Raw genomic sequence first — 27,360 nt, 5'->3', positions numbered from 1 at the left:
TATATATATTTGTATCATATCATTACAGTATTGCAGATAGCGTGAAATATCATGCACGCTCATCACTGCTTCAAAATTATGTGGGGCATCCACCTACTGCTAGATCTTATTTAAAGCATTAATAAAGAAGTACATATATTACTCTATCACTTAAAATAGTTTTATAACAGTATTGCAATATAATTGGTTTCCTTTGTAATCCTACATATTTCATTTTATGCATTTTTAAAACATTATTCTGAGATTGGGACCACATACTTTACCTGATTGCCAGAGAGGAAACTGACACAAAAAAGGATTCAGAACTCCTGCATCTGGGCCCTGACCAGGACCCCCCCGGCGCCCATCCCTGCAAGCTCCCCGTGCCCTCTAATAATTTACCCAACTCTCCTCTCTTGCTGGGTTACTCTGAGTCCTCCAAGAAGAAGCCGCCACGGCAGGATGAAACGTGCAAGGATCTGATTAAAGCAAAGCAAGGGAGCCAGGAGCTGGGAGAGCTATGAAAGAGAGAGGGAAGGAAGGAAGGGTGAGAGGAAATATCCTACCCCACTTATGCAGAAGAAGGAAAGTTCAGCAAGCCCATGGGGGAATTCTCGAGCCAATGTCAGCTGTGAGAGGAGCCCCCTGTCTCCCAGGGCTAGGCCTGCCTTAGGATCTCTGCTGAGCTTGGTCATTGGCTGGGAGCGGCCCAGGGGGAAGCTGGCCTTAGAGCAGGAGCTGATGGATTTCAGAGAGAAGCAGCTGAGGCCCTTGGTCAATTTTCACTCCTTATAGTTGCAGGTCTATGAGGAGCATTCTCCTGCCCCGCACCCCCCAGTTAACCATCCAGAACAAAGACATCCAGGAGACTGTCTCCTTATCTGTAAAATGGAGGTGGTAAAATTCCCTATCTTAAGGGTTGCCGTGAGAATGAATCAAACTTTGCAAAGCAGTGTTTGCACAGGGCCTGTGACACAGTCAGCTTTCAATAACTGGTAGCCATTATTATGGCCATTTGAAGTATTAATTATTATCATTCTCTTTCTCAGCTAGAAGGGCTCCAGGAGGCTGAAAATGGCAGTCCCCTTACAAGCTGGGGCAGCTGGGAGAGGCGGGGACCACTTCCCCACATTCCCTTCACCTTCCCCTCAGGCAGGGGTCTTCCCCTAGCTACTGATAGTTCCTGTGTCTGCTCACAGCCAACTTCCTCTCATACAAACCGGAAAGCACAGCCCGGCCAGCGGGCGCCCCTACCCCGCCCCCCAACGCCACACACAGCTAAAGGCCAGCCCCACTCGGAGGGGGAGGCGCCTCAGGCTCTTGGGGGCAGGCTCTAAGGTTAGGGCTCCAGGCAAGATCCCGAGAGGGGAGAAGGGCCGTTTCTCCTCAGGGACCCCTCTCCCGCCCCCCTCACCACACACACACACACACACACACACAAACTGCACTGGTGGGTGGGGAGAAGGGCCTTCGCCCCAGGATGCAAAGGCTGCTCGCCGGGTCACCGTGCTTACAGAGCACCAGCCTTATCTTCAAAAAGGCAGCCCCGAAACCTGACCTTCATCTCTGGGAAGAAACCTAGACCAGGCCCTTGGAGAGGGAGAAGCAGTCGCGGACTCCTCCTCTGGGCCTCTGCCTCTTTCCCCCAGGTCATACGGCTGGGCTCCTGAAAGTTCGCCAGCTTGGAAGGCTGTGGATATCCGTGACTTGTGGATATCAGCTTCTGTTCCCTCATTAACTGGGTACCAGAATCCAGCCACCCTGCGGGGCGTGGGAGAGATGCCCTGGGGACTTAAGGCCCTATTCTTTTCCCTCCCCTTTCGGCCGGACGGGGAGGGAACAGCGGAGGGCATGCAAAGCTGTCCTCCGCAGCACTCTCCTTCTCTCTCTGGTTCTACCCCTGTCCCCATCTCCGTCTGGTCTCTGCCTTTTTGTCCTGCTCTCTAAGGCTGTCTCGGCCTCCAACCCTGTTCCGGTCCCCCCCTTTCTTGGCCCCTAAAGGGGCTGAGCTTGCCAGGCTGCGAGATAAGCCCAGCGGTTGGGTAAGGAGCCCAAACCTTTTGGAGGCCGCCGCTTGCACAAGGAGTGGCCGGGGCCCCGCCGAGGGAACCGACGAGCGGGGCGGGGCTGGGCCCCGTCGGGGGAGGGCTGAGGGGAGGCGGGGCCGGCGCGGCAGGACCCGGAGCCCACGGCAGCGCGTCGGGCACCTGGGAGCCGACTGCAGCCGCTTAGTGAGGTGAGGACCCCCGCACCCCCGGGCCCCTGCCTCCCAGACTCCTCCCCATCACCTCCTCGAGAGCGTTCGTGGGATCCCCGGCCCGCTCCGCGCCGGGGGCCCTCCCCTCTCCCCCTCCCCGCCGCGACTGCCCCTCCCTCGGGTTGCCGGTCTCTGCCCCCTCCCTCCTTGCCCCCTCCCTCGTCGTAGCCGGAGCTGCTCCGCGCGGCCTGGCCCGCCCCCCCCCCCCACCCCCCGCACTCCTGCCCCGCGCACCTCCTAGTTCCCAGTCTCATGCCCTCGAGTCGGGCCTGAGTCACCGGGAAACTGGACTCTGAGTCAGGGCGGGAGGCGCAGCACCCCGGCCCTAGCCTGGGGAGGGGCTCGGACACAGAGAGGCAGAGAGGCCAGAGCTGATGCTGGGGCGAGAGGGAGTCCTGGCCGGGACCCCGCAGGAGAGAAACTGGGAGAGAGCCGTCAGGGCAGAGGCAGAGACAGAAACCTAGAGCCAGTTTCATGTGGCCAGAGACACAGATGAAACCGAAGATCTAGTTAAAATTGGAGACGGAGGCAGGGAGAGGCTTAATGACAGAGAGCAAAACAAGGAGAGGGACCAAGATGGATTTAGAGGTAGAGATGGAGATGGAGATGGAGTGGGGTAGGGACAGGGACAGGGCAGAGATAAAACTCAGGGAGACAGAATCCAAGGTAGGTCTAGGCAGTAGAGCAGGGTCAGGGTCAGGCTGGTGGAATGGGACAGAGCCTCAGAGACCTGAGTCCAAAGGCATGAGCAGGGCGAAGGAGGACTTGGAGAAAGCAGAGGTGGGGGATGTCATTTCACATTGTGAGTTCCTGCAGGGTGGGTGCTCCTGTTTGCACACACGTATGTGAGAAGATGCTGCAGAGTGAAGACCCTGGTGTACCCCTGGTCCCTAATCTCTCTGACTCAGTTCTCTGCCCCATCCTCACTCCCCAAGTGGCCTCTGCTCAGATGTCGGTACTGCTTAGAGCTCTCTGGGCAGCCTGACCAAGGGAGGCAGGATGTGGGGGCAGCCAGAGCCGGAGGGAAAGGAAGGAAGTCTGAGCAGAGACAATAGGTGGAAGGGGAGGGGGAACTGGGAACGTCCAGGATTAGGATGGCCCGAGCCTGTACCTCAGCTCTGGAAACCAGCGGGAGTGGGATCTGCATCTCCCCTGTCCTCTTGTGCCACAGCTGCCCTATCCCCACGCTGTGCCACAGCAGGATTAGGGCGCATCGTGGGCCCTTCCTCCCCACCATCCCCCCTTCACCCTGCAGGGGCAGGGTTCCGGCCTCTTGTCCCAGACTTACTTAGTTGAACGTGCAGTAATGCAGAGGCAGAGCTTTGACCCGGACACAGGGTGGGCAGGAGCTAAGGGACCAGCACTGCCATCGATAAGCCAACTTGCTGTGAGCCCTGGGAAAGCCTCTTCCCCTCCCTGGGCCTCAGTTTCCTCATCTGCAAATGAAGGGGTTCACCTGCAATGAGAAAGCATGTTCTGGGGTGGCTCTGCCCCCGGATTACAGGCCTCTGGTCATTCTTCTTTGGAGGAAGACTGGAGTCTGGTACCCCTGTCCAGGCCTCAGACTTTGGCACAGGGAGGGGGAATCTCAGCCTGAGCCCTCCCTTCACCCTGCCCCTCCCCCCAGCAATGGCCTGAGCCCCCATGGCTGCCCCTCAGGACCTGGACATCGCTGTGTGGCTGGCCACGGTGCACCTGGAGCAGTATGCAGACGTGTTCCGGCGGCATGGCCTGGCTACAGCGGGTGCAGCCCGGGGCCTGGGCCACGAGGAGCTGAGGCAATTGGGCATCAACGCCACAGGGCATCGGAAACGCATTCTGCGCCTGCTGCAGGCGGGCACGGCAGAGGGCTCCCCGGATCCCCAACTGGAAAGTGCCATGGAGCCATCGCCCAGCCCAGTCCCCCAAGCGCAGCCCCCCAAGCCTGTGCCTAAGCCCAGGACGGTATTTGGTGGGCTCAGTGGCCCCACCACCACCCAGAGGCCTGGGTTGAGTCCAGCTCTCTGGAGACCAGAAGCATCCAAGAGCCCAGAGGCCAGCCCGAGGTCCCCTCCTGTCCCTCAGAGGTCCTCCTCTGAGCAGCCTTCAGCCTTGAATACTGTGGAGATGATGCCCAATGCCATCTACTTCGGCTTGGACTTAAGAGGCGGGGCACAGACAGCTCAGGACATGTGAGTGGAGTTGGCTCCCTGGGGATCCCATGCTGGGGGCAGGGAGGAACAGGGCATGAGGACTTGTCCTTCCTTCTCTTTCCTTTAATGACACTAGACCTTTCTCCTAAGGGCCCCAGACAGCTCCCAGACAACTGCCCCCACTCCTGCCCTCAGGCCCACAACGGGCACAGGTAGGTGGGTTATCATGGGTTGGGGGAAGAGGGGCAGTGCCCTTCAGGACGTCAGACACTCTCACCTGACCTCTTCCCTGTCTCCCCTTTTTTTCCTCCTGCCAGTGCACATCATGGACCCTGGTTGCCTGTACTATGGTGTCCAGCCTGTGGGGGTCCCAGGGGTCCCCGACAGAAGAGAAGGCAGAGTTATCTGTCAGGAAAGGGCTGAACACAGGTGAGTGGTCCATAGCATGATGATGGCAGGAAGAGGGGCAGCTTGAGGAGCGGTTGAGCTGGTGGTGGCCGTGTTCCCCGTTATTTGTCAAATGTGCATTGAGTGTCCACTGTGTGCCAGCCGGGTTCTTGAGGTACAGGATGAATATGACAGACCCAGTGCCCCATTAGGGAGCTTGTGACTCAGTGGGGACAGACAGGAAATAAAACAGGTAGACAAAGAAATGGATGTATGATTTAAAATAGGGAGAAGTGCCTTTCATTCCTTCATTTAACTATCTTTATTGAGCACCTACTGAATGCCGGATATCGTTGTAGATACTTGGGATAGATCAGAAATCCCTGCCCTTGTGGGGAGATAGTTAATTAACAACAGATATAATAAATGAGCTACACCATACGTTAAAAGGTGATAAGTGCCATGGAAAAAATCGAACCGGGTAAGAGGGCTGGGATGGAGTGAGGGGGGAGTGGACTGCAGTTTTTCATTAAGAGTTGCCATTATTAAGAGGATGACATTCAAGCCAAAACTTGAAGGAGGGGACGGAGTTAGCCCTCTTCTAGGAGAAGAGTGTTGCAGGCGGGAAGAGTGGCCAGAATAGAGGCTTTAAAGAGGCCAGTTGCCCACAGGGATCCAGGAGTGATGACAGGGTCGGCCGGGCTGGGGCAGAGTGGGGCAGGGTGGGAAGAGTTGGGGGAGACGCTGCCATCAGAGCTGTAAAAGGAGCCAGATGGGTAGGACCTTGTAGGGACTTGCTTTTACTCTAAGTGAAATGGGAAGGCAGCCACCGGAAGGTTTTTTGTTTTTTTTTGTTTTTTTCTACGGTACGCGGGCCTCTCACTGTTGCGGCCTCTCCTGTTGTGGAGCACAGGCTCCGGACGCGCAGGCTCAGCGGCCATGGCTCACGGGCCCAGCCGCTCCGCGGCATGTGGGATCTTCCCGGACCTGGGCACGAACCCGTGTCCCCTGCATCGGCAGGTGGACTCTCAACCACTGCGCCACCAGGGAAGCCCTGGAAGGGTTTTGACTTACATTTTAAGAATCCCTCTGGTTGCTGTGTTGGGCATGGTCTGTAGGGGGCAAAAGCAGAAGCAGAGAGACTAGTTAGGAGGTTCTTGCAGTGATCTAGGTGAGACATCTCAGGCTAGCGTGATGGGAGTGGAGATGGTGAGAAGTGGTTGCTTTGGGTTGTATTTTGAAGGCAAACCGTTCTGGTAAATTGAGGTGTGAGAGAAAAGAGCAGTCAAGAATGACTTCAGGGGTTCTGGTCTGAGCCTGTACTGTCCGTTGTGGTGGCCAGTAAACAAGTGTGGTTGCTGAACGCATGAAACGGGGCTAGTCTGGTGTGAGCTGTGCTATAACTATGAAACAACCACATTTCAAAGATTTAGTTCCACAGCACTGTTCTGAGCAACTGGAAGTCCCTCGAGTTGCCATGGTCAGAGATGGGGAAGACTGGGCATAAAGCAGAGGTAGGTGGGGGGCAGATTAGGCGTTCAGTTTTAGATGTGTTGAATTTGAGGTGTGTACTATACACCTAAGAAGAGGTGGCAAATAGGCCACTGGATGTACAAGCCTGGAGTTTGGGGACGAGGTCCGAGCTGCAGATCCAGATTTGTGAGTTGTCAGCATTTGGATGGGTATATGTAGCTGTGACTGAGCGTTGATAGAGCAGAGAACCAAGCACACTCCAGTATCAAGAGGTTTGGGAGAAGAAGAACGATCAGCAAAACAGGCTGAAAAGAAATGGTTAGTGAAGCAGAGGGAAAAGCAGGAGAAGCTGATGCCGCAGGAGCTAAGTGAAGAAAATGTACAAGGAGGAGGGAGAGGTCAGCTATGTCAGATGCTGCTGAGAGGTTGGGTAAGTTGAGGGCTGAGAATTGACCTCTGGAACTGGTAACACGGAGGTCGCTCGGGACCTTGACAAGTGCTGAGGATGAAAGCTGGATCAGAGTGGACTCAAGAGAGAACGGAAGGAGAGGAGTTGCAAATGTGAAGACAACATTTTTTGAGGAGTTTTTCTGCAAAGCAGAGCTGAGAGTTGGAGTGGTTACTGAGAGTAGAAGTGGAGTCAAGAAGGGGGTTTTTATAGCATAGAATGCTACGTATGTTCATAGGTGAATAGGGATGACCTGGTAGAGAGGGAGAACTAGCTGATGTAGGGGAGAGAAAAGAGAGAAAGTCTGGAGCGATGTCGTTGTGTAGGTGAGGGGACTAGGATCAAGTGCTCAGAGGACGGACCGGCTTTAGACAGGGCTATTTATTCCAGTACCAGGAGGAAGGCAGTGTGTGTGTGAAATGGGGCAGATGAGGCGCTGGGAGTCTGCGGGGATTCTCGTCTGATGGCTTCAGTTTCTCAGTGAAGTAGGAAACAAATGGGGTAGAGGTTCTCAACCTCAGCTGCACTACAACCTGGGGAACTTTTTTTTTTTTTTTTTTTTTTACCGGTATACGGGCGTCTCACTGTTGTGGTCTCTCCCATTGCGGAGCACAGGCTCCGGACGCGCAGGTTCAGCGGCCATGGCTCACGGGCCCAGCCACTCTGCGGCATGTGGGACCTTCCCGGACCGGGGCGTGAACCCGTGTCCCCTGCATCGGCAGGCGGACTCTCAACCGCTGCGCCACCAGGGAAGCCCCCTGGGGAACTTTTAAAACAACAGATGCCTGGGCCTCATTCCCACAGACTCAAATTTAAGTGCCTGGTGTGGGGCTCATATACAGGTATTTTTAAGTTTCCTGGGTGATTCTGTGCAGCTGAGGTAAGGAACCACTGGACAGTGCTAGAGAATAAAAGAGGACTTTCTGAGAAGGAACACTTGAAGGATGAGAAGAAGCAGCCCAGGGAAGCATGCTCTAGGCAGAGGGAACACCATGTGCAAAGGCTCCGAACTGGGGAAGAGAATGTGGCTGGACTGTAGTAAGCCAAGGTGAGGGTGATACAGGGTGAGGTCAGGGGAGTTGCCACGGGTCTCACTGTACAGAGTCTTGCAGCCCCTGGTAAGGAATTTCAATTTATCCTAAATGCAAATGGGAAGTCATTGTAGAGGTTCATGCTGGTGAGTGAAATGCTCTCATTTGCATTGTTAAAAGAGCACTCTGGTGTCAGTGGGAGAACGGATGTTTGGTGGGAGGGTGCGAGTGGGAGCAGGTGACCAGTTAGGCGATTCCCTTCACCTCGGTGAGAACTGATGGAAGCGTGGTCCCCAGAGAGAAAGGCAAGAACTTTCTGGAGCAAGAACCAGTCAGGCTTATTGATGAGATATGGGCAACTGTGGCAGAAAGCCATCTACTCAGCCCTTCCCCAAATTTTCTGCCAAGTAATCCTAATGGCAGAGGCGAAGGACTGAAATTTTTTGTTTGTTTGTTTTGGTTGGTTTTTTTTTTTTTTTTTTTTTGCGGTACGTGGGCCTCTCACTGCTGTGGCCTCTCCCGTTGCGGAGCACAGGCTCCGGATGCGCAGGCTCAGCGGCCATGGCCCACGGGCCCAGCCGCTCCGCGGCATGTGAGATCTTCCCAGACCGGGGCACGAACCCGTGTCCCCTGCATCGGCAGGCGGACTCTCAACCGCTGCGCCACCAAGGAAGCCCAGACTGGAAGTTTTCAAATGCAAAGTCCAAGTGTGCTCGGGGAAGAAGCTCCATGCTAGTGTTTTGGGTTCTCAACCTCCCTGTTCCCCTGTTTGAAAAGCAGATCCAGTACCTGCCAGGCATTCCACTAGGCGCTGAGGGTGGGGCTGTCCAGGGAACTGGGTCTAATGTGTGTCCCTCTCTGTCTTGGCTCCCACAGGCTCAGCAGGCAGGACCTGGAGGCACGAGAGGACGCTGGCTATGCCAGCCTTGAGCTGCCGGGGGATTCCACCCTCTCACTGCCCGCCCTGGACGCGGAGACCAACGATGACCTCATTTCACCCTATGCCAGCTTCTCCTCCACGGCAGACCGCCCCACGCCCCTGCTCAGTGGCTGGCTAGACAAGCTCTCCCCTCAGGGGTGGGGCTGCTGGGAATGGCAGGGGAGGGGGGCTTGGGAGGCTGCGTGGTGGTGGTGGAGGTCAGGCCCCAAGTGCTCCCAGCTCCTAGGACGCCCCGGGATGCAGCTTCCATCACTTACTGATCTCGGCCCCTGCCTTCCCCAGAAACTACGTCTTCCAGAGGCGCTTTGTGCAGTTCAATGGGAGGAGTCTGATGTACTTTGGCAGCGATAAGGTGGGTCCGGGAGATGCTACATGGGGCCTGGGGAGAGGGAGAGGGAGAGGGAGGGCTAAGGGAGGCTCAGGATTGGAGGGCCAGTCCGCCCTGGTGGGGGAGGCGCGTACCGCATGACTGATGTCAGCATCTAAAGGAGCTAGGCTAGCAGCTGCGCCCACTGCTTGCGGAGTGAGCGCTGATCTCATTAAAAGCTGGCACTGGCCCCCCCGGGGTCAGCGCACGGGGCTGAGTTCCTGTCCCCATGGGCCAATGGTCTGTCCCCCCAGGACCCCTTCCCCAAGGGTGTGATCCCTCTGACAGCCATCGAGATGACCCGCAGCAGCAAGGACAACAAGTTCCAGGTCGTCACCGGCCAGAGGGTGTTCGTGTTCCGCACAGAGAGCGAGGGTGAGGGCCAGGGCCTCCCGGGCCAGGGCAGGGCTGGGGAGGCCAGGTGAGCACACAGCCGGCTGACCCTCTTCCCTGTCCCCCGCCAGCTCAGCGGGATACGTGGTGCTCCACGGTGCAATCCTGCTTGAAGGAGCAGCGCCTCCTGGGCCACCCCCGGCCCCCGCAGCCACCCCGACCCCTTCGCACGGGCATGCTGGAGCTGCGTGGGCACAAGGCCAAGGTGTTTGCTGCGTTGAGCCCCGGAGAGCTGGCCCTGTACAAGAGTGAGCAGGTGAGGAGGGCCGGGCTGGGGCCGAGGGGCCTGACCTATAGCCCATTCTGGCCTCATTGTGCCTGCCCCGACCCTGCCAGGCCTTCTCTCTGGGCATCGGGATCTGCTTCATTGAACTGCAAGGCTGCAGTGTCCGGGAGACCAAGAGTCGCAGCTTCGACCTGCTCACACCGCATCGCTGCTTCAGGTGGGGCCCAGACTGGCAGGAGGCAAGGCTCGGGGAGAGACGTTGGTGGAGGCACAGGGGTGCAGAGGACCCGGGACCTCCTCAGTAGGATTCAGTGGGCGTGCACTGACAGGAGGCCAGTGAACAGGGTCAAGGATGTCAGGAAGGTCTGGGCTGGCCCACATGTGGCCAGGGGGATGGAACAGGTCGGGGGGTGTGTCCATGCCCACGGACTGGCTGTCCACCCCTCAGCTTCACAGCCGAGTCTGGGGGGGCTCGGCAGAGCTGGGCGGCCGCTCTGCAGGAAGCAGTAACCGAGACCCTGTCTGACTACGAGGTGGCTGAGAAGATCTGGTCCAATCGGGCAAACCGGCACTGTGCGGACTGTGAGGCTTCCCGCCCGGACTGGGCCGCTGTCAACCTGGGGGTGGTCATCTGCAAGCAGTGCGCAGGTGAGGGCTGGAGCCTGTAGCTGAAATGGGGCGAAGGAGGGAGTTGGGGGCAGGAGGGCTCAGGGTGCCCCTGCCACATGCCCTTCACACCCTAACAGGTCAGCACCGGGCCCTGGGTTCTGGGATCTCCAAGGTGCAGAGCCTGAAGCTGGACACAAGTGTCTGGAGTAATGAGATAGTGCAGGTGAGGAGTCTGAAGAGGAGGAAAGTTTGTGTGGGGGGCTGGGGTTGCGGATGGAAGGAGAGCATGCAGAAGAGGCCTTGGGTCCTGCTTGGGGCAGGATTGGAATGTCCGGGGACTCTTGAGTTCCTGTCACTTGCCTCTGCCCCTTGTCATCCTACAGTTGTTCATTGTCCTGGGAAATGATCGTGCCAACCGCTTCTGGGCAGGAGCGCTACCCCCAGGTGAAGGGCTGCATCCAGATACCACCCCTGGCCCTCGGGGAGAGTTCATCTCCCGGAAGTACCGGCTAGGTCTCTTCCGGAAACCCCACCCTCAGTATCCAGATCATAGCCAGCTTCTCCAGGTAGGAGGGAGGGCCGGGGCTGATGGGGAGCGGGGAAAGCAGTCTCTGAGTTGAAATGCCTAAACTTGCAGTGTTCTCCCTGTAGGCACTGTGTACAGCTGTGGCGGGACCCAACCTGCTAAAGAACATGACCCAGCTCCTCTGCGTCGAGGCTTTTGAGGGAGAGGAGCCCTGGTCCCCTCCAGCCCTCGATGGCAGCTTCCCTGGTCTCCTGCCCGCAGGTAATCCCCACAAATGCCTCCTCTCTCTCCCTGCAAGAACTCCCAGCCCCGATCTGAGCCTTGGTTCTTCCGGGGGGTGGGGGGAGGGGAGGGGCAAATACCTCTCACCCAGCCCATCACAATGGTCCAGCCTGGGCAGTTTCCCAACCCTCCAGGTCCTCCAGGTCCTATTTCTTGATGTTATGAAATGACCACTGTCTGGAATGGATCTGGAGGTTTGAGGTGTTACTGCTGGCCGACCCCTGATGGGATCAACCAGTAGGCCGGGTCCCACCTCCCCAGGGGTAGTCTGATCATAGAAATGGTCATGTTATAGAGGCTGGTCTCAAGTAGTCGTGCCAAACGGGCCAAGACACTTACAGGATGGCCCATCCTCTGAGGCCTCCACCCAGAGCTGACTTGTGGTGGGGACAGACAGTGGGCAAGGCCTGGCTTAGAAGCCTCGTCACTCCCTGCCACGCTCTTTTCTAATCTAGGTGGTGAAACGTCCGCACTGGGCTCTACTTGGCCATGCTGCCAGTGGAGTTGGGTCCCACTGTCTTGCTTGATTCAATCCCTTCCCAAGGAGGTCAGGCCGTCCCATTACACTGGCTTGACCTGATCACTTCTCCTTCCCCTTGCAGACCCCTCCCCTGGCGTGTACAATGAGGTGGTGGTGCCTGCCGCTTACAGCAGCTTCCTGTACTGTGGTCCCATTAGCAACAAAGCTGGACCGCCACCCCCTCGCAGGGGCCGAGATGGTGAGAAGGGAGGGCAGAAATCCTCTGGGATGCGAGGAGGTGGGCAGAAACCAGGATGGGCACGGGTGTTCCATAGAGGGACAGGGAGGAGAGGACGGGGATGGGACATGCCTTGGAGTGGGCTGGGTGCCGGGAGTCAGAGAGGGACCGTGGCAGGTGGCAGCATTGGGTGATGGTTGAGAGGCTGTGCTTTGAAGTCAGACTGTGGAGGTCAAATCCCAACTCTGCTACTTTCTACCCATGTGACTTGGGCAAGCTGCTCAAATCCTGAGCCTCAGTTTCTCCTTCTGCAAAACAGGAGTGAATGTAAAACCCACCTCGTAGAGCCGTGAAGATTACATGAGATCATACACAGGCAGAGGGCTTGGCATAGGATAAATATCTGGTAAATGGGAATTCTGACAGTGGGGACAGAGGTCAGCCACCTGCTGACCATCAGTTTCCTTCTTAGCTCCCCCCCGACTGTGGTGCGTGCTGGGTGCGGCTCTGGAAATGTTTGTGTCAGAAAGCAGCCCTGAACCCCTCAACCTCATCCAGCCCCAGGATGTCGTATGTCTGGGTGTGAACCCCCCACCCACTGACCCAGGTGACCTCGACAGGTAACACCCGCCATGTTCCCTGAACTCCCCTTTTCCCTTCCTGAGCCTGAGCCTGCCAACCCCCTCACTCACCCCCATTCTCCGCCCGGACCTCATCTTCTCTCCAGGTTCCCCTTTTCCTTTGAGCTCGTCCTCACTGGGGGGAGGATCCAGCATTTTGGCACAGATGGAGCTGACAGTCTGGAGGCCTGGACCAGCGCTGTGGGCAAGGTGAGATAGCCGAGACCCCCTCCCTGACAGCTCATGGTTTCCGTGTCCCCACCTGCCCCCATCCTGTCCTCTCTTATTCCTACAGCCACTCCTACCCCTTCCACTAACAGCTAAGGTTGACTGAGCGCTTATTCTGTACCAGGCCCTGTGTTAAACGCTGCCCACTCAATGTCTCAGTTAAATTTCACAACAACCCTCAGAGGTAAGGATTATTAATACTTCACACCTAAAGAACTCAGAGGTTATGAAGTCACGTGGTCAAGGTCACAGAGCTAGGAGACAGCGGGGCACAGGACGAAAATCAGGCCTCTGTCTCCAAAGCTCATGGGCCAAACCTCACTGTGCTGGGCCTCTTCCCACAGAGAGGCTGCCTCTGACTCCCACTCCCTTCCCCCAACTCTCAGATCTCCAAGTCCACAGGCAAAGCTGCCTTCATCTGTTCCACCTTCTCCATTCCCAGGCAAGCCACTGTCTCTCCACCCTGCATCCCCTCTGTGGCATTAAAAGTTCAGGCGCGAGAGTCAGATATCCTGGGACTTGAGTCCTCCAACTCTCACATGTGAGCTCTTCCATGTGAGTAGAGTGGTGTAAAAGACCCCACCCCCTAGCGTTGAGGATTAAGTGACACACGAGGCCTACACTGCCCGGCACGCAGCAAGCCCTCCGCCTGTGGGTGTTGAAGTAGCAATGGCAATGATGATGACAATCGCTCCCATCCTTAAACAGCTTTTCCCCCAGCCCTGCTCCACCTTCAACTCACCATCCTGGTGCCCTCCTGACAACTCCTTAGAAAGTTGTGTGCTCTGGCAGCCTGCAGTTCCTCCTTAACCCCTTGTGGCTGCCCCCCTCTGCCATACTCTTCTGAGCTGCTACCCTGCAGGTGGCTGGTGACCTGCCCTTGGTAAAGTCCAAGGGCCTCCTTCTGGCCTCACCAGGTAGTCTCTGCACCTCACACTCCTCTGTGGGAAATACTCCCCTGCTTTGGCTTCTGGCCCCACTCTCCTGGTTTGCCTGTAACTCCTCACACCAAGAAGTTATCTCCGTATCCTCTAAGGGCTTTGTCATGGCCCTCCCAGCCAGGTCCGAGTCTCTTCGTATTATCTACTCTCCAAAAATCTAGCCCATCCTTTAAGGCAGTGCTACCCCAAGTGTGGTCTGTTAACCCATCCTGGCCCAGGGACTCTGTTATGGCCCATGACAGCTTAAGTACAGGGCTTGAGTCCGCATTTAGAGTCTTTCATAGCAATTTGACAGAGAGATTTTATGTGTGCAATCTAATTTTAAAAATTGGGGGCTTATTTTGTAATTCTTCTCATTTCATTTTTCTAGTAATTCATTTTGTTGCTTTTTAATGAAAGTGTTGGTTAGTGACAGATTGGAACATTTTTTTAAAACTCCCTGTTCCTTCACCGCAAGTAGCTTGAGAAGCACTGCCTTGAGGTTCACCTCGAATAGTCCTTTCTCCATGAAGCCTCTGCCCGGCCCCAAGAGGGTGGGACTTCCCGGGGCCTCGTGACTCTTCGGTTACAGCATGTAGCTACCCATTCTGTCTTCCCCTACATCCCAATTAAGGGCATAAGGCTGCCTGCCACACAGGGATCTTCTCTGGGTTGGCTGGAGCAAATCAAATTGAATTGCATTTCTTTCTTATTTTTGTCCATCCATCTCCTGTCTCCTTCACCGGTCTTTCCTTCATTCTCTCCCCATCCCTTTCATTCCTCTGTTTCCTTGGCTTTCTCTCCATGTTTTTCTCTGCCTTTCCCCATCCCTCTCACTCTTACTTCTCTCCCCCACTCCTTGTCTCTTTCCCTATTTTCCTCTCTCCCCTTGTCCTCCTGCCTCACAGTGGTTCTCCCCACTGAGCTGTCACCAGCTGCTGGGCCCTGGGCTGCTGCGGCTGGGCCGCCTGTGGCTGCGGTCCCCTTCCCATACTGCCCTGGCCCCTGGCCTCTGGCTCTCTGGGTTCGGACTTCTTCGTGGAGATCACCTCTTCCTGTGCCCAGCATCGGGCCCGGGCCCCCCAGCCCCCGAGGACATGGTTCATCTGCGCCGGCTACAGGAGATCAGTGAGCAGGGCTGGGGGCAGGGATGAAGGGTGGCTATGGGGAGTTAGGGTGGGTAGTGGACCTTCATCTATTTGGGGGCCCCTATGGGAGACAGCAGGAATAGTGGATTCAGGCACAAGTTCTGGAGTCAAATTGCCCAGATTTAGACCCCCCACCTCCATCACTTACTGGCTGTGTGACCTTGGACAAGTTACTTAACCTCTCTGTGCTTTAGTTGCCTCATCTTCACAACAGGCACAATATTAGGGTTGTAATGAGTTTCAGATAAGGCAATGCATGTAAAACACTTATCACAGAGCCTGTCAGGAGGCATCTTGTAGGTATTCAATAAATGTTATTTGTTATAAATGTTATTGTTATTACCATTATTTGGAGTTGCTTGCTTGTTGGGAACTGGGAGAAGGGACTGGGAATTCTCATTTCCTCTTAAAAGAGGAACAGTGTAGGATAGTGTTTTGAGGTTTTGGAGACAAACTTGAGTTCTATTTTATAGCAGGTAATCTGAGGCAAGTTACTTAACCTCTCTGAGCTTATGTGTAAAATGGGGATAACAATATGTAACTCACAGGATTTATTGCAGTATTGTTTGTAAGGCTCCTAGCATGGAACCTACATACCTTAAATGCTTAATAAATGTTAGTCACTATGATGAAGACGACAATGATGATAATGTCCAATGATTCTCCTCCCAGGTGTGGTCTCAGCCACTGACACCCCAGACAAGAAAGAGCATTTGGTTCTGGTGGAGACAGGAAGGTAAGTCTTGCCACTACCCTTGACTCTGGGCCCCCCTTTCTAGAGCACAGCTCACACCCTCCACCCTGGCCTGCTGGACCACTGCCCACTTCCTCAAAGTCACTTCCCTAGTTCAGGGTCCCTGTCTGGGTTGGGTGTTGTTGCCCCCTGCTGGTGTCTCTGGGAAGTCTGGTCCTTGTGCTCCTGGGCCTCTTAGTCGGAGGACTCCTCTGGAGCTGGCTCTGACTCAGGTCTCTTGGGTCTCAGGACACTGTATCTGCAGGCAGAGGGCCGGCTAGACTTCTCAGCATGGAACGCGGCCATTGCCGGGGCAGCCGGCGGGGGAGGCACAGGGCTGCAGGAGCAGCAGATGAGCCGGGGTGACATCCCCATCATTGTGGATGCCTGCATCAGTTTTGTCACTCAGCATGGTGAGTGGGTACTGGCTGACACCGAGGGGGGGATGGGGAACATGGGCGCAGCGGGGGGGGGGGGGGCAGGTATTTGCCCTGTGTGTGTGTGATTTGCCTTCAAAAGCTTTGCCTCCAGAGACTGCAGCCTGACAGCAACGACTGTATGACCCTTGGCAAGCTGCTTTGCTTTTGTGAGCCTCAGTTCCCTCATCTTTAAAATGGGGCTACTAACAGTGTCATCTTCCAAGATAGTTGTGATAGTGAGATAACACATGTAAAGCATTTAGCGCAGGACCTGGCAGGTAGTGAAGTGTTCCAAGGCAGCTGTTACTGGGGCGTGGGCATGGAATGAGGGTGGCACTGAGTTGCGACTGGAGATGCAGAGCCATGGAGAACAAAGAGGGGGCAGCTACAAGGCAAGAGCCACGCTGTGCAGCAAAATCCTTGGGGCTCTGAGCAGAATTATTCTGTGTGGGAGGTTTTCCAGCCATAAAGGATCAGCTATGCAAGGGGTTCCCAGAATTCTTTGTGAGTTTTTGGCCTCCGTTTTATTTTCTTTCCCAAGTAAGGACTAAGTTGAATCTTTTTTCCCCGCAAACCCTCTTTAGAAGGCTGGGCTCTTGAGAAGGAAAATTCACAGAAAGCTAAGGAGGACAGTCAAGGGGAAAAAGGCACATCCATGCACCGACAAGTAGTTGTGCTTACTACACGGACAAGGGATAGTCAGTGGCTAAAGACATTCTCCACGCCTTGGCAGTAGCCTCGTGCACTGACTTCCCCCACTCACTAGACCCCTATCCCCTTCCCAGCCTCCCTCGTGTTCATAAGAGTATCGAAGTAGGAGGCCCAGTGAAAAAGCCCTGGGGAAAATGTGGGTGTTCTTCCCTGCTCCTCCACAGTTCCCGCACTGCCACTCTTCGTTCAACAAATGTTTATTGAGCTGCTCCCCTGTGCCGGACACGGGGGATATGGCAGTGAACGAGGAAGGTTATATGAAGCTCAGAGACTGGTGGGAGAGATGGGTAATAATTAAGAAAACAAATACAGTCAGTTCTCGTGATTCACAGTACTTATATTCTATAAAGTCACTGTAAGGACTGGATCAATGAATGCTGAACCGTTGCCCCAGTGGAAATATAGGGTTAGGTTCCTGGGAAACTCTGGTCATATTTTCATTAATTGATCAATATGTAACTTTGTTTTATGTGTGTTTCTGTTTAAAGACACTTTATTTTTATGCTTCCATTTTTTTTCCTCTTTTTTTTAAAGTGAACTATAGTTAATTCATAATGTTGAATGTGTTAGTTTCAAATATATGGCAAAGTGATTCAGTTTTTTATATATATATATATATATATATATATATTCTTTTCCATTATAGTTATTATAAGATATTGAGTATAGTTCCAAGCTTTCATCTTTAAAAAAAATTTTTTTATTGAAGTATAATATTAGATAAATTACAAGGGTACAATATAGTGATTCACAATTTTTGAAGTTTATAGTCCGTTTGTAGTTATTCAAAAATATTTGCTGTCTTCCCTGTGTTGTACAATATATTCTTATAGCTCATTTTATACCCAATAGTTTGTACCTCTTACTCCCCTACCCCTATACTGCCCCTCCCCCATTCCTTCTCATCACTGGTAACCACTAGTTTGTTCTCTGTATCTGTGAGTCTGCTTTAAAGATACTTTATTTAATATAAATTGTTGATTCGTTAATTTTGACCTCACAGCCAGCAATACTCAGCAACTCATGCCTGAACAAAGTTTATCTGACACATGTATTTTCTCAACAAGGCACATCACAGCCTTCTTGTGCTTAGGAACACTAGACAGCACTTCAGCACTACACTTGGGGGCTAGTTTAAACAGTGAAATCCCCCCCCCAAAAAGAAGCACAAGATGCAAAAAATGTGACTTTAACTATACCACAAAATGATACTTGTTTACCATATGAGGCCTTAGCTAGAAACATGTCCATCAGGCAACTCAACATTTTCTCCACTTGGGCATGTTCACAAGTGACTGCAAAGTGCCACAAGTGTTGATTCGGGAGCTCCAAATAAACTTTAGCAAGTAGATGAATTCATAAGTATAGAACCTGTGAATAAGGAGGCCTGAGTGTAATGAGATTTCAGAGTGCTATTTAAAGATCAAAGTGGGGGAGGGGAGAAAGAGAGAGCGTGAAGGGTGCTGCTGTGTGATTAGGCAAGGACCTTCCGATGATGAGGGCTGGAGCAGGGACCCGAGAAGCAAGACCACAGAGGCCGATTTCTTCCTCTCTGACCCTCCTACCTCCAATAGCCACATACCATGAGGGGTGACAGACAGGATGGTGGGTGGGTGGTGGCAGGTCTTTGGGCAGCGGTGAGCTGAGATGATGGCCGTTCTCAGGGCTCCGGCTGGAGGGCGTATACCGGAAAGGGGGCGCCCGCGCCCGCAGCCTGCGGCTCCTGGCTGAGTTTCGGCGGGATGCCCGGTCAGTGAAGCTCCGACCAGGGGAGCACTTTGTGGAGGATGTCACTGACACGCTCAAACGCTTCTTTCGAGAGCTTGATGACCCTGTGACCTCTGCTCGGTTGCTGCCTCGCTGGAGGGAGGCTGCCGGTAGGTGCTCCCAAGATCCCTAAGAACTCCTCACCGACAACCAAGACCCAACCAGGAACTCCACCTGCCCCACCAGAATCCCTGAGCCTCCCCTGTGGGATTGGGCGGCCGCCCTCCCCAATACTCCCCCACTGGAAGATCACCCAGGGACTCAGCTCAAGGCAAGGTGGGAAGGGGGCAGAAACACATCCATCCTGGGTTTGTTTCTCTAAAAATCCCTCTACTCTTCCTTCCCTGACCCTCTCCAACCCTTCCCCATCCCATCCCCAGAGCTGCCCCAGAAGAACCAGCGCCTGGAGAAATACAAAGAAGTGATTGGCTGCCTGCCACGGGTCAACCGCCGCACGCTGGCCACCCTCATTGGGCATCTCTATCGGTCAGTACAGCCAGACCCCCGCAGGCTTCCTCCCTGACCCTTCATCACCTCTGTCCAACCCCCTGGTTTACATTCGCATATTCATCCCACAGATAATTGTTAAGTGAAGGTATCACAACATAAAGGCTCACAGCGTGGACTTTGGAGTCAGACAGACCTAGGCCTTAATCCAGCTCCACTATTCTAGCGCATGACCTTAATTTTTTATTTATTTTGGCCACGCTGCGCGGCCTGCGGGATTTTAGTTCCCCAACCAGGGACTGAACCCGGGCCCTTGGCGGTGAAAGCTCAGAGTCCTAACCACTGGACCGCCAGGAAATTCCCTAGCGTGTGGCTTTAGAGAAGTTATTTGCTGTCTCTGAGCCTCGGTTTCCTCATTTGTAACAGGAAGATGGTATAAGGAATAGTATCCACCTCATAGGTTATACGAGATTTAAATGAGATGATCCTTGTAAGCTTCTTACTACAGCACCTGGCATGTATGTAGTAAGCGTTCAGAAATGGTGAGCAATCAGTATTATTTTGTTTTATTTATTATTCTATGCCAGGCAAAGATTAGATGTTGCAGACACAAAGAAGAATAAGATGCACACCTACCTTTACCAGTCTACTGGGGAGACAGAGTTTTAAGTGACTCCGGGGTGAGCCTCAGCTCTGCTGTCCTGATTACACTATATCACAGGGACTGGACAACTATGGCCTGTGGGCCAGATCCAGCCCATTACTTGCTTTTGTAAATAAAGTTTTGTACATAAAATATAAAGTCATGCCCATTCATTTATATATTTTCAATGGTTCCTTTCACCCTACACAGCAGACTGTATAGCCTGAAAGCCTAAAATAGTTACTCTCCGTCCCCTTACATAAAAAGTTTGCTGACCCCTATTTATAAGTCTGTCTCTCCCCTAGACTGGGAGCTCTTAGAGCCAGGGTTTTGTCTAACTCACTGCCGTATCTCAAGCGCTTAGCTCAGGGCCTGGCATACAGTAGAGACTCAATAACCTTTTGCTGAATGAAGGGAGGGGTCGATGAACGAGTGAGCGGAAGCTCACTGCATTCCTCATGACCCTCACACCCCCCTGCAGGGTGCAAAAGTGTGCGGCTCTAAACCAGATGTGCACGCGGAACCTGGCCCTGCTATTTGCACCCAGCGTGTTCCAGACGGACGGGCGGGGGGAGCATGAGGTGCGGGTGCTGCAGGAACTCATTGACGGCTACATCTCTGTGTTTGATGTAAGCTTTCCCAACCCCTGACCTACAGTCCCTCTTCCTGGACTCTGGATCCTGCTCACCCTAACAAAGGCCCAGCCTAGCCCTCTGAAGGTCTTCCGCATCAGGGACCACCTCCCAGAGCCCTGGGCCCCAATCTCCTGCAACTATGCTCCTAACATGCTTGCCCCACTGGTTCTTAGCTCTTCTGGCCTCTAACCCTCTCCTACAGGTGCTCCGGTCTTGCACATCTCTCCCTGCTTCCCTCCTTTCCCGGCAGCCCACCACCCCCCCCCCCCCAATGCACACACAGACACACACACACCTTCACCCTTTTGGCTCTTCCACAGATCGACCCTGACCAGGTAGCTCAGATTGACTTGGAGGTCAGTCTTATCACCACTTGGAAGGATGTGCAGGTAACTTGTCCTGACCCTAGACTCCCGAGTGGGCCAGGAGGGGACATCAGGACAGGAAGGTGACCTTCTGCTTCTGGACACTGGCCCTCAGTTCTTTGGGACACAGGAAACCCAAGGAGAGGAGTGCTTTGGGGAGGGGGTTTGGTTTAGGAATTGCTCCATTTATTCCACCATGAGGATTCTTTACAAAAGGGTGGCAGGAGCACTTCAGTTTCATGTGTAAGAGATCCAAGGAAGGGTTAGCTAAGTTAGACAAATAGGTGAGAAGAATAACAAATACAGTAGCAAACAGCTGAGGACTAATTATATTCCAAGCACCTGTACTCTCACTTTAGCATCACCCAACTCCAGGAGGTAGGTAGTCCCATTTTTTCAAGGAAACTGAGGTTTGGAGGGTCACTTACTCAAGGTTGTACTGTAGCAAGCGGCAGAGTTGGAACCCAGACAGTCTGACTCCAAACCTGTCTTCCCAAGCACAACTGCACTGCCTTGGGAAGCTCTGTACACAGTTCCGCCATGCCTGGAGTTTTTTCTCTTTGAAGGACCTGAGCGATGTTTGGAGTGAGGGTTGGGAGGAGGCTTCTGTGGGGCGGGGAAGCACTCATGAGGCAACCTGAGGAGTCCTCTGACCTTGATTCTTTGCACCGTCTGGGTCCTCCTGATTTCTTTACCCCTCCCCTCAGCTGTCCCAGGCTGGAGACCTCATCATGGAGGTTTTTATAGAGCAGCAGCTCCCAGACAACTGTGTCACCCTGAAGGTCAGTCCTGAGGGGACAGGAGGGGAGATGAGAGGATGGTGGGGGACAGGGGCAATGGCCTGACCGGCACGGGTCCTCTGCTCTTGCCCTGACCCCAGGTGTCCCCGACACTGACTGCCGAGGAGCTGACTAACCAGGTACTGGAGATTCGGGGGACGGCAGCCGGGATGGACTTGTGGGTGACGTTTGAGATTCGAGAGCGTGGGGAGCTTGGTGAGTATGACCGTGCATGTGCGCGTGCACATGTGGTGCGGGGTGAAAGTCACCAAGACTTATGTGTTACCAGATATGCAGTTGTCCACTTGCTCTTTCTCAGTACTCTCTGTTCTCTTGGCTTTCGTGGACCCCACAGAACCTAGGTTTCCCTTCCACCTCAAAGGAGGCTTCTCTTTCTCCTTTGCCCAGACTCCAAATGCTGGAGGGACCCAGGGCTCAGTCCTCAACCCTCTTCCTTTCTCTGTCTACATTTTTTCCTTGGATGAGCTCATCCATTCCCATGGCTCTAAATGCCATTAATAAGCCGGCCCCCAAACGTTTATGTGTGACCCAGACCTCTCCTCTGAGCTCCGGACTCACATATCCAGCTGGCTACTTGACACATCCACTTGTACATCTTATAGCATCTCACATTTAAAACGTCTAAGACCAGGACTTCCCTGGCAGTCCAGTGGTTAAGACTCCATACCCCCACTGGAGGGGCTGCGGGTTCGATCCCTGGTTGGGGAACTGAGATCCCACAAGCCGCGTGGCACAGCCAAAAAAAAAATGAAAAAAAAAAAAAAAAGTCTAAGACCAAACTCAGTTCCCAGTCCCCTCCCCTAACAAAATGCCCAAGCCATTTCCTAGTTTCCCTAACTTGGTCAGTGCACCAGCATTCACCCAGTTATCAAGGACAGACACTTGGGAGTCTTCTGGGACTCCTTCCTTTCCTTCATCTTCATACCCAATGGGCAACTAGCCCTCTTGAGTCATTTCGAATCTATCACCTCTCCATCTCCATTGTTACCACCAACCTAGTTGAAATCACCATGATCTTTCTGCTTCCCAGCATTAACCACTAAAATGTACAGCCCGGGAAAGGGCATAGCTGGCCAATGTTCCCTTCTCGCCCCCCAACAATCCATTTTCTGCGCAGCAGTCAATGAGCATTTCAAGCATAAATCATCATGCTATTCGCTTGGTTAAACCCTTCCAATGGCTTCCCATTGAACTTAAAATAAAATTCAAACCCCTTATTGTAGCCCACAAGACCCTGAATGTCTGGCCCTCGCTTGTTTCTCAGACCTCGTCTCACATAACGTATTCTCTTTGATTGAGCCACACTGACTGTTTAGTTCCTCAAGCACATCTTTCTAACTCAGGCCCTTTGGTGTTGCATTTTGTCACACCTGGAGTCTTCTTCCCCCGATCTCAGCGTGGCTTGTTCTTCCCAATCCCTTCAAATGCCTCCTCTGAAAGGCTTTGCCTGGTCACCCTGTCTCAGTAGCTGCCCTGTTACTGTCTCTCAGCTTCTTATTGCTTCTTTCAGAATAATGGTTTGTCTTTAGTTACCTCATTTACTTATCTGTTATTCTCTGCTCCCTCGCCAGGCTGTGGGCTTTGTGAAGGCAGGCCGTGTGTTTCATGCTCCCCACTGTATCCCCAGGGCAGCCCAGCACCTGGCACAGTCAGTGCTAAATAATGTCTGTGGCTGGATGGTGGAATGGACGAATGAATGAATGAGTGACTGGTGGGCGAGGAGGGGGGCGCTCCAGGCTGTGGATCGATATCTGGTTGATACCTACCCTCATCTTGCCCCTTAGAGCGACCACTGCACCCCAAGGAAAGGGTCCTAGAGCAGGCCCTACAATGGTGCCAGCTCCCAGAGCCCTGCTCGGCCTCCCTGCTCTTGAGAAAAGTCTCCCTGGCCCATGCCGGCTGCCTCTTCACAGGTGAGCCTCCTGCTTCAGCCCAGCACCTCCCAGGCCTCTTTCAGGGACCCTCCACCTAGCCCTGCCCATCTGTGCCCAGGTATCCGCCGTGAGAGCCCACGGGTGGGCCTGTTGCGGTGTCGGGAAGAACCGCCCCGCCTGCTGGGAAACCGCTTCCAGGAGAGATTCTTTCTGCTGCGTGGCCGCTGCCTCCTGCTGCTCAAGGAGAAGAAGGTGGGCCCTAGGCGAGCAGGGAGGGATGCTGGGTGGCCGTGTGGGAGGAGCCCTGATGGCACTGACCCTGTCACTCCACAGCCCATGTTCTCATCAATCTCATTGCTTCCCTGGCCCTTTGACTTCTGTGACCCTTTGACCTCACACAACCCCAGTGCTTCCATGACTTCTTGACCTCCTTAACCACGATCCTTCTCTCTCCTCTCTCAACCTCACTGACTGCCTTCGCGTTGTCAGAGCTCTAAACCAGAACGGGAGTGGCCTTTGGAAGGTGCCAAGGTCTACCTGGGAATCCGCAAGAAGTTCAAGCCTCCCAGCCCGTGAGTTTTTTCCCCAGTCCACACTTCTAGAGCCTTCCTGCTGCCACCCTGCTGGCCTTTCCGATCACCCATCACTGTTCTCCTTTGCCTCTCAGGTGGGGCTTCACGTTGATCCTGGAGAAGATGCACCTGTGAGTACCTCCCAGCCTGGCTTCTCCTGTGGCCCAGTCAGGCTCCCTGTCCTCTACCTTCTCGCTTTTTCTATCTTCCATCCCTCTAGCTGTGACCCCTTCCCCTCCTGCTGATTCCCCTCTGATCACCCCCAGCTACCTGTCCTGCACAGACGAGGATGAGATGTGGGACTGGGCCACCAGCATCCTCAAAGCCCAGGTGAGGGGAAGGAGAGAGCTGAGGGGTAGGTCTGTGGACTCAGCACTGATCCTCAGCACCTCCCATGCCCACCAGTGCCATCCCCTCACCCTCTGTCCAGCATGACGACCAGCAGCCAGTGGTCCTACGACGCCGTTCCTCCTCTGACCTCGCCCGTCAGAAGTTTGGCACCATGCCTTTGCTGCCCATCCGTGGGGATGACAGTGGGGCCACCCTCCTCTCTGCCAATCAGACCCTGGTGAGGTCCCCCTAGCCTGCCCCAACCCCTCCGGGTCCCTGCTCACGCCCTTGCCACACTGCAGAAAGGAGTGGCGTGCCTGCCAGCCTGGTGCCCCCTCTGCCTTCTCTATGCCCCAATCTCTACACCTGCCTCCTGTTGCCAGGCCTCACTGTGTCTCTGTGTCTCTCCCTCCCTGCCTCCCCACCCCACCTGTGCCCAGCGGCGACTTCACAACCGGAGGACCCTGTCCATGTTCTTTGTGAGTACTGTGCCTGCTCCAGCTGTGTGCCTGTCAACCCTGTGTCCCTGTGTTCCTCTGTGCTGCCTGAGCCGGTGTGCTCTCTGTATTTGTCCTGATGCAGACCATCATTGAGAGTGTGTGTGTGTGTGTGTGTGTGTGTGAGAGAGAGAGAGAGAGGGAGAGAGAGAGAGAGAGAGAGAGAGAGAGAGAGAGATATTGGGACCAAGAGGAATGAGGAAAACAAGGGATGGTAGGATGCGGTGAGGAAAGGGGGAAGTGGTCACAGGATCTGAGAAATGGAAGGGAAGTGGTTACGTGAATGCATTTTGGAGTCAGACAGACCTGGGTTCAAGCCCCAGCACCACCTTTTACTTAACTGTGTGATCTTGGGCAACTTACTTAACCCCTCTGTACCTCAGCTCACTCACCTGCAGTGTAACCATCATACAGGGTTGTTTTTGACATCATACATGCAAAGTATTTTGCAGCATCTGGTAAAGAGGAAGAGCTCAATAAATGTTAGCGATTAATAATCTGGTAACTCTAACTCTGTACCTGCCTCTGGTTACCCCCATTCCCATCCAGCCGATGAAGTCATCCCAGGGGTCTGTGGAGGAGCAAGAGGAACTGGAGGAGCCTGTGTACGAGGAGCCGGTATATGAGGAAGTGGGGGCCTTCCCCGAGCTGACCGAAGACACCTCCACCTCCTTCTCCATCACACCGGAGCGGACAGCCAAGCCAGAGACCCCACTGGCCAGCCAGCGGTCCTTTGATCAGTCTCCTCTGCCCAAAGCAGGCCCCCTGGGCTGGGAGGAGAGACCACCTGAGCCCCCTCCGGGGCCCCCTTCAAAGAGCAGCCCCCAGTCACATGGGTCCCTGGAGGAGCAGCTGCTCCAGGAGCTCAGCAGCCTCATCCTGAGGAAGGGAGAGACCACCGTAGGCCTGGGCAGCCCCTCTCAGCCCTCCAGCCCCCAGCCCCCGAGCCCCAATGGCCTTCCGACACAGACACCTGGCTTCCCCACCCAAGCTCCCTGCACTTCCAGTCCATCCCCCAGCCAGCCCCTCACATGACCCTGGGACCAGCAGTCTGAGGGGTAGGTAACCAAAGGCCCAAGCTCTCCCCATGGCAGACCCTGCTGGGAGCATCCTTTGCCCTGGTTGATAAGACTCTAGAAGCCAGTATGGTGCTGTGGAAGGAGAACGGGGCCGAGAGCTCCCGAGGCTGCGTCCTGCTCAGAGAAAGACAGGTTCTGGTGCCTCTCTGGGCCTCTGCTGACTTACCTGTACCATGAAGTAACTGAAATAAGGAGAATGGTGAATCTCAAACTGTTTCTCAGAGCTGTAAGCCCCACATCGTTTCCCTCGAGAAGGGCAACTTCCGCTCTATGTATTTGATATGTAGGGGTTCTATGAGAGATCTTGGGTTTGAAAAGAATGGTTTTATGCGTTAACAAAAAAAAGATTTGGAAGGCACAGATTTGAATGATCTCCAAGTTTATCCTACCCCACCTTCAACATTCAGAGACTACAGTGAAGCCCCAGAGTGGGGAGGTTGATTAGGGCTGGGAACTGGGGCAAAGAGGAGCCAGAAAGGATGCGTCACTGTTAATAAACCTTGGAACAAAAAGACTGCCATTTTTTACTTCATTCATTCAATTATTCAACATATATATATATATATATATTTTTTTTTTTTTTTTTTTTTTTTTGCGGTACACGGGCCTCTCACTGTTGTGGCCTCTCCTGTTGCGGAGCACAGGTTCCGGACGCGCAGGCTCAGCGGCCATGGCTCATGGGCCCAGCAGCTCTGCGGCATGTGGGATCCTCCTGGACCGGGGCACGAACCCGTGTCCCCTGCATCGGCAGGTGGACGCTCAACCACTGCGCCACCAGGGAAGCCCCAACAGATATATATTGAACACCTAATTGGTGCCAGCTATTGAGGATATAGTGTGAACAAAAGAGATGGGGGTCCTTGCTTTAAGGGGAACAGAATATGCACACACAAACAAAGTCAGGGCTGTGAAGAAACTAAAGCAAAGTGATGTGCTTGTGGAGGTGACATTTGGGCTGGGTGGAGGGTAAAGGTAAGAAGCCAGGCATGTGGAGTGCTGGGAGGAGGAGCACTCCAGAAGGAAAGGGAAGGCAGTAGGCATGAAGGCTCTGCAATGGGAAGGGAGTTGGCATGTTGGGGGAAGAGCAAGGAGGCTGGAGTGGCTGGAGCACAGTGAGTGGGGAGCTGGACAAGAGTATGGGCTGAAGGGGGAAAGACTGGCAGGGACCCAGTGATGATCAGCCTTGTGGGCCATGATTTTATTCTGAAGCAATTGAGGAGTCTTAGGGAAGAGAGGGATGAGATTTTGCTTCATTTGAACAAAAAGATCGATCACTCTGGCTGTTTTCTGAACAATGGGTTGTAGGGGGAAGACTGGAAGCAAGGAGGCCAGATATCAGACCAGGAGACTGATAATGGGGACTTGGACCAGGTTGGTGGTTCTGGAAATTGAGGGAAGTTGATCAATGGGAGATAGAACCTATAGGCCTTGCTGATGGATGGAAGGTGGGGGTAGGAGGAAGGGTACATAGACTCTGGCTTTCTGACTCTCCTAACTGGATGGAGAATGGTTCCATTTAGTATGTTACCTGGGGGAGGTGACTGGGGAAGGATCAGGTAGAAGGAGCCGTTTGAAAGTTTGAGGTACCTATTTAGATGAAGTGGTGGTGTCAGGTGAGCTGTTGGAAATGTGAATCTGGAGTTTGGGCCACAGATATCTGCCTTTTCCAAGTCGGGGGTGTAGTGAGGAGGTGTGGGCCATGGATAGGTGAGGAGGATGAGGAAAGTGTGTGTGCAGATCCTCAGAAAGCAGTGCCAGGGCGGGGATAGGGGGTATGTCCTGGGGTGTAGAACCTTAAGGGCAGGCCCTAAAGCCGATAGGGGC

General features: G+C 54.0%; 1 protein-coding gene across 2 annotated transcripts; it reads left to right on the top strand.

Moving 5' to 3' along the window:
• Positions 1 to 2,105: 2,105 nt before the first annotated feature.
• Positions 2,106 to 26,074, top strand: ARAP3 (ArfGAP with RhoGAP domain, ankyrin repeat and PH domain 3). 2 transcript variants are annotated; one of them, XM_022589956.2, is made up of 33 exons: positions 2,106 to 2,215; positions 3,864 to 4,407; positions 4,519 to 4,580; positions 4,686 to 4,797; positions 8,584 to 8,784; positions 8,930 to 8,999; positions 9,269 to 9,389; positions 9,479 to 9,663; positions 9,744 to 9,850; positions 10,082 to 10,281; positions 10,380 to 10,465; positions 10,626 to 10,808; positions 10,894 to 11,029; positions 11,653 to 11,769; positions 12,221 to 12,368; positions 12,476 to 12,578; positions 14,425 to 14,644; positions 15,337 to 15,400; positions 15,647 to 15,810; positions 18,192 to 18,404; positions 18,675 to 18,780; positions 19,866 to 20,013; positions 20,340 to 20,408; positions 21,092 to 21,166; positions 21,265 to 21,379; positions 22,969 to 23,097; positions 23,177 to 23,310; positions 23,548 to 23,630; positions 23,726 to 23,761; positions 23,897 to 23,960; positions 24,061 to 24,198; positions 24,401 to 24,439; positions 25,007 to 26,074. In XM_022589956.2, the coding sequence occupies exons 2-33, from the start codon at positions 3,881 to 3,883 to the stop codon at positions 25,490 to 25,492; spliced, it is 4,641 nt and encodes a 1,546-aa protein (XP_022445664.1). In that variant the 5' UTR covers positions 2,106 to 2,215; positions 3,864 to 3,880; the 3' UTR covers positions 25,493 to 26,074. The 2 variants fall into 2 exon arrangements, with proteins under 2 accessions (XP_022445664.1, XP_022445665.1); XM_022589957.2 differs by lacking the exon at positions 24,401 to 24,439 and having other exon boundaries at positions 2,107 to 2,215.
• The last annotated feature ends 1,286 nt before the right edge of the window (positions 26,075 to 27,360 follow it).

This window comes from Delphinapterus leucas, chromosome 3, assembly GCF_059928025.1.
Source record: "Delphinapterus leucas isolate spDelLeu-1000000601 "Yukka" chromosome 3, BTC_Dleu_Yukka2, whole genome shotgun sequence".
NCBI lineage: Eukaryota > Metazoa > Chordata > Mammalia > Artiodactyla > Monodontidae > Delphinapterus > Delphinapterus leucas.
This window is presented reverse-complemented; position numbering and strand designations above follow the sequence as displayed.

Excerpts from the sequence above, each read along its gene's own strand:
- ARAP3 (XM_022589956.2), top strand. The coding sequence starts at position 3,881 with ATGGCTGCCCCTCAGGACCTGGACATCGCTGTGTGGCTGGCCACGGTG. Across the intron at positions 15,401-15,646 it reads GTTCTGGTGGAGACAGGAAG|GACACTGTATCTGCAGGCAG; the intron begins GTAAGTCTTGCC and ends CTTGGGTCTCAG. Across the intron at positions 24,440-25,006 it reads GGACCCTGTCCATGTTCTTT|CCGATGAAGTCATCCCAGGG; the intron begins GTGAGTACTGTG and ends ATTCCCATCCAG.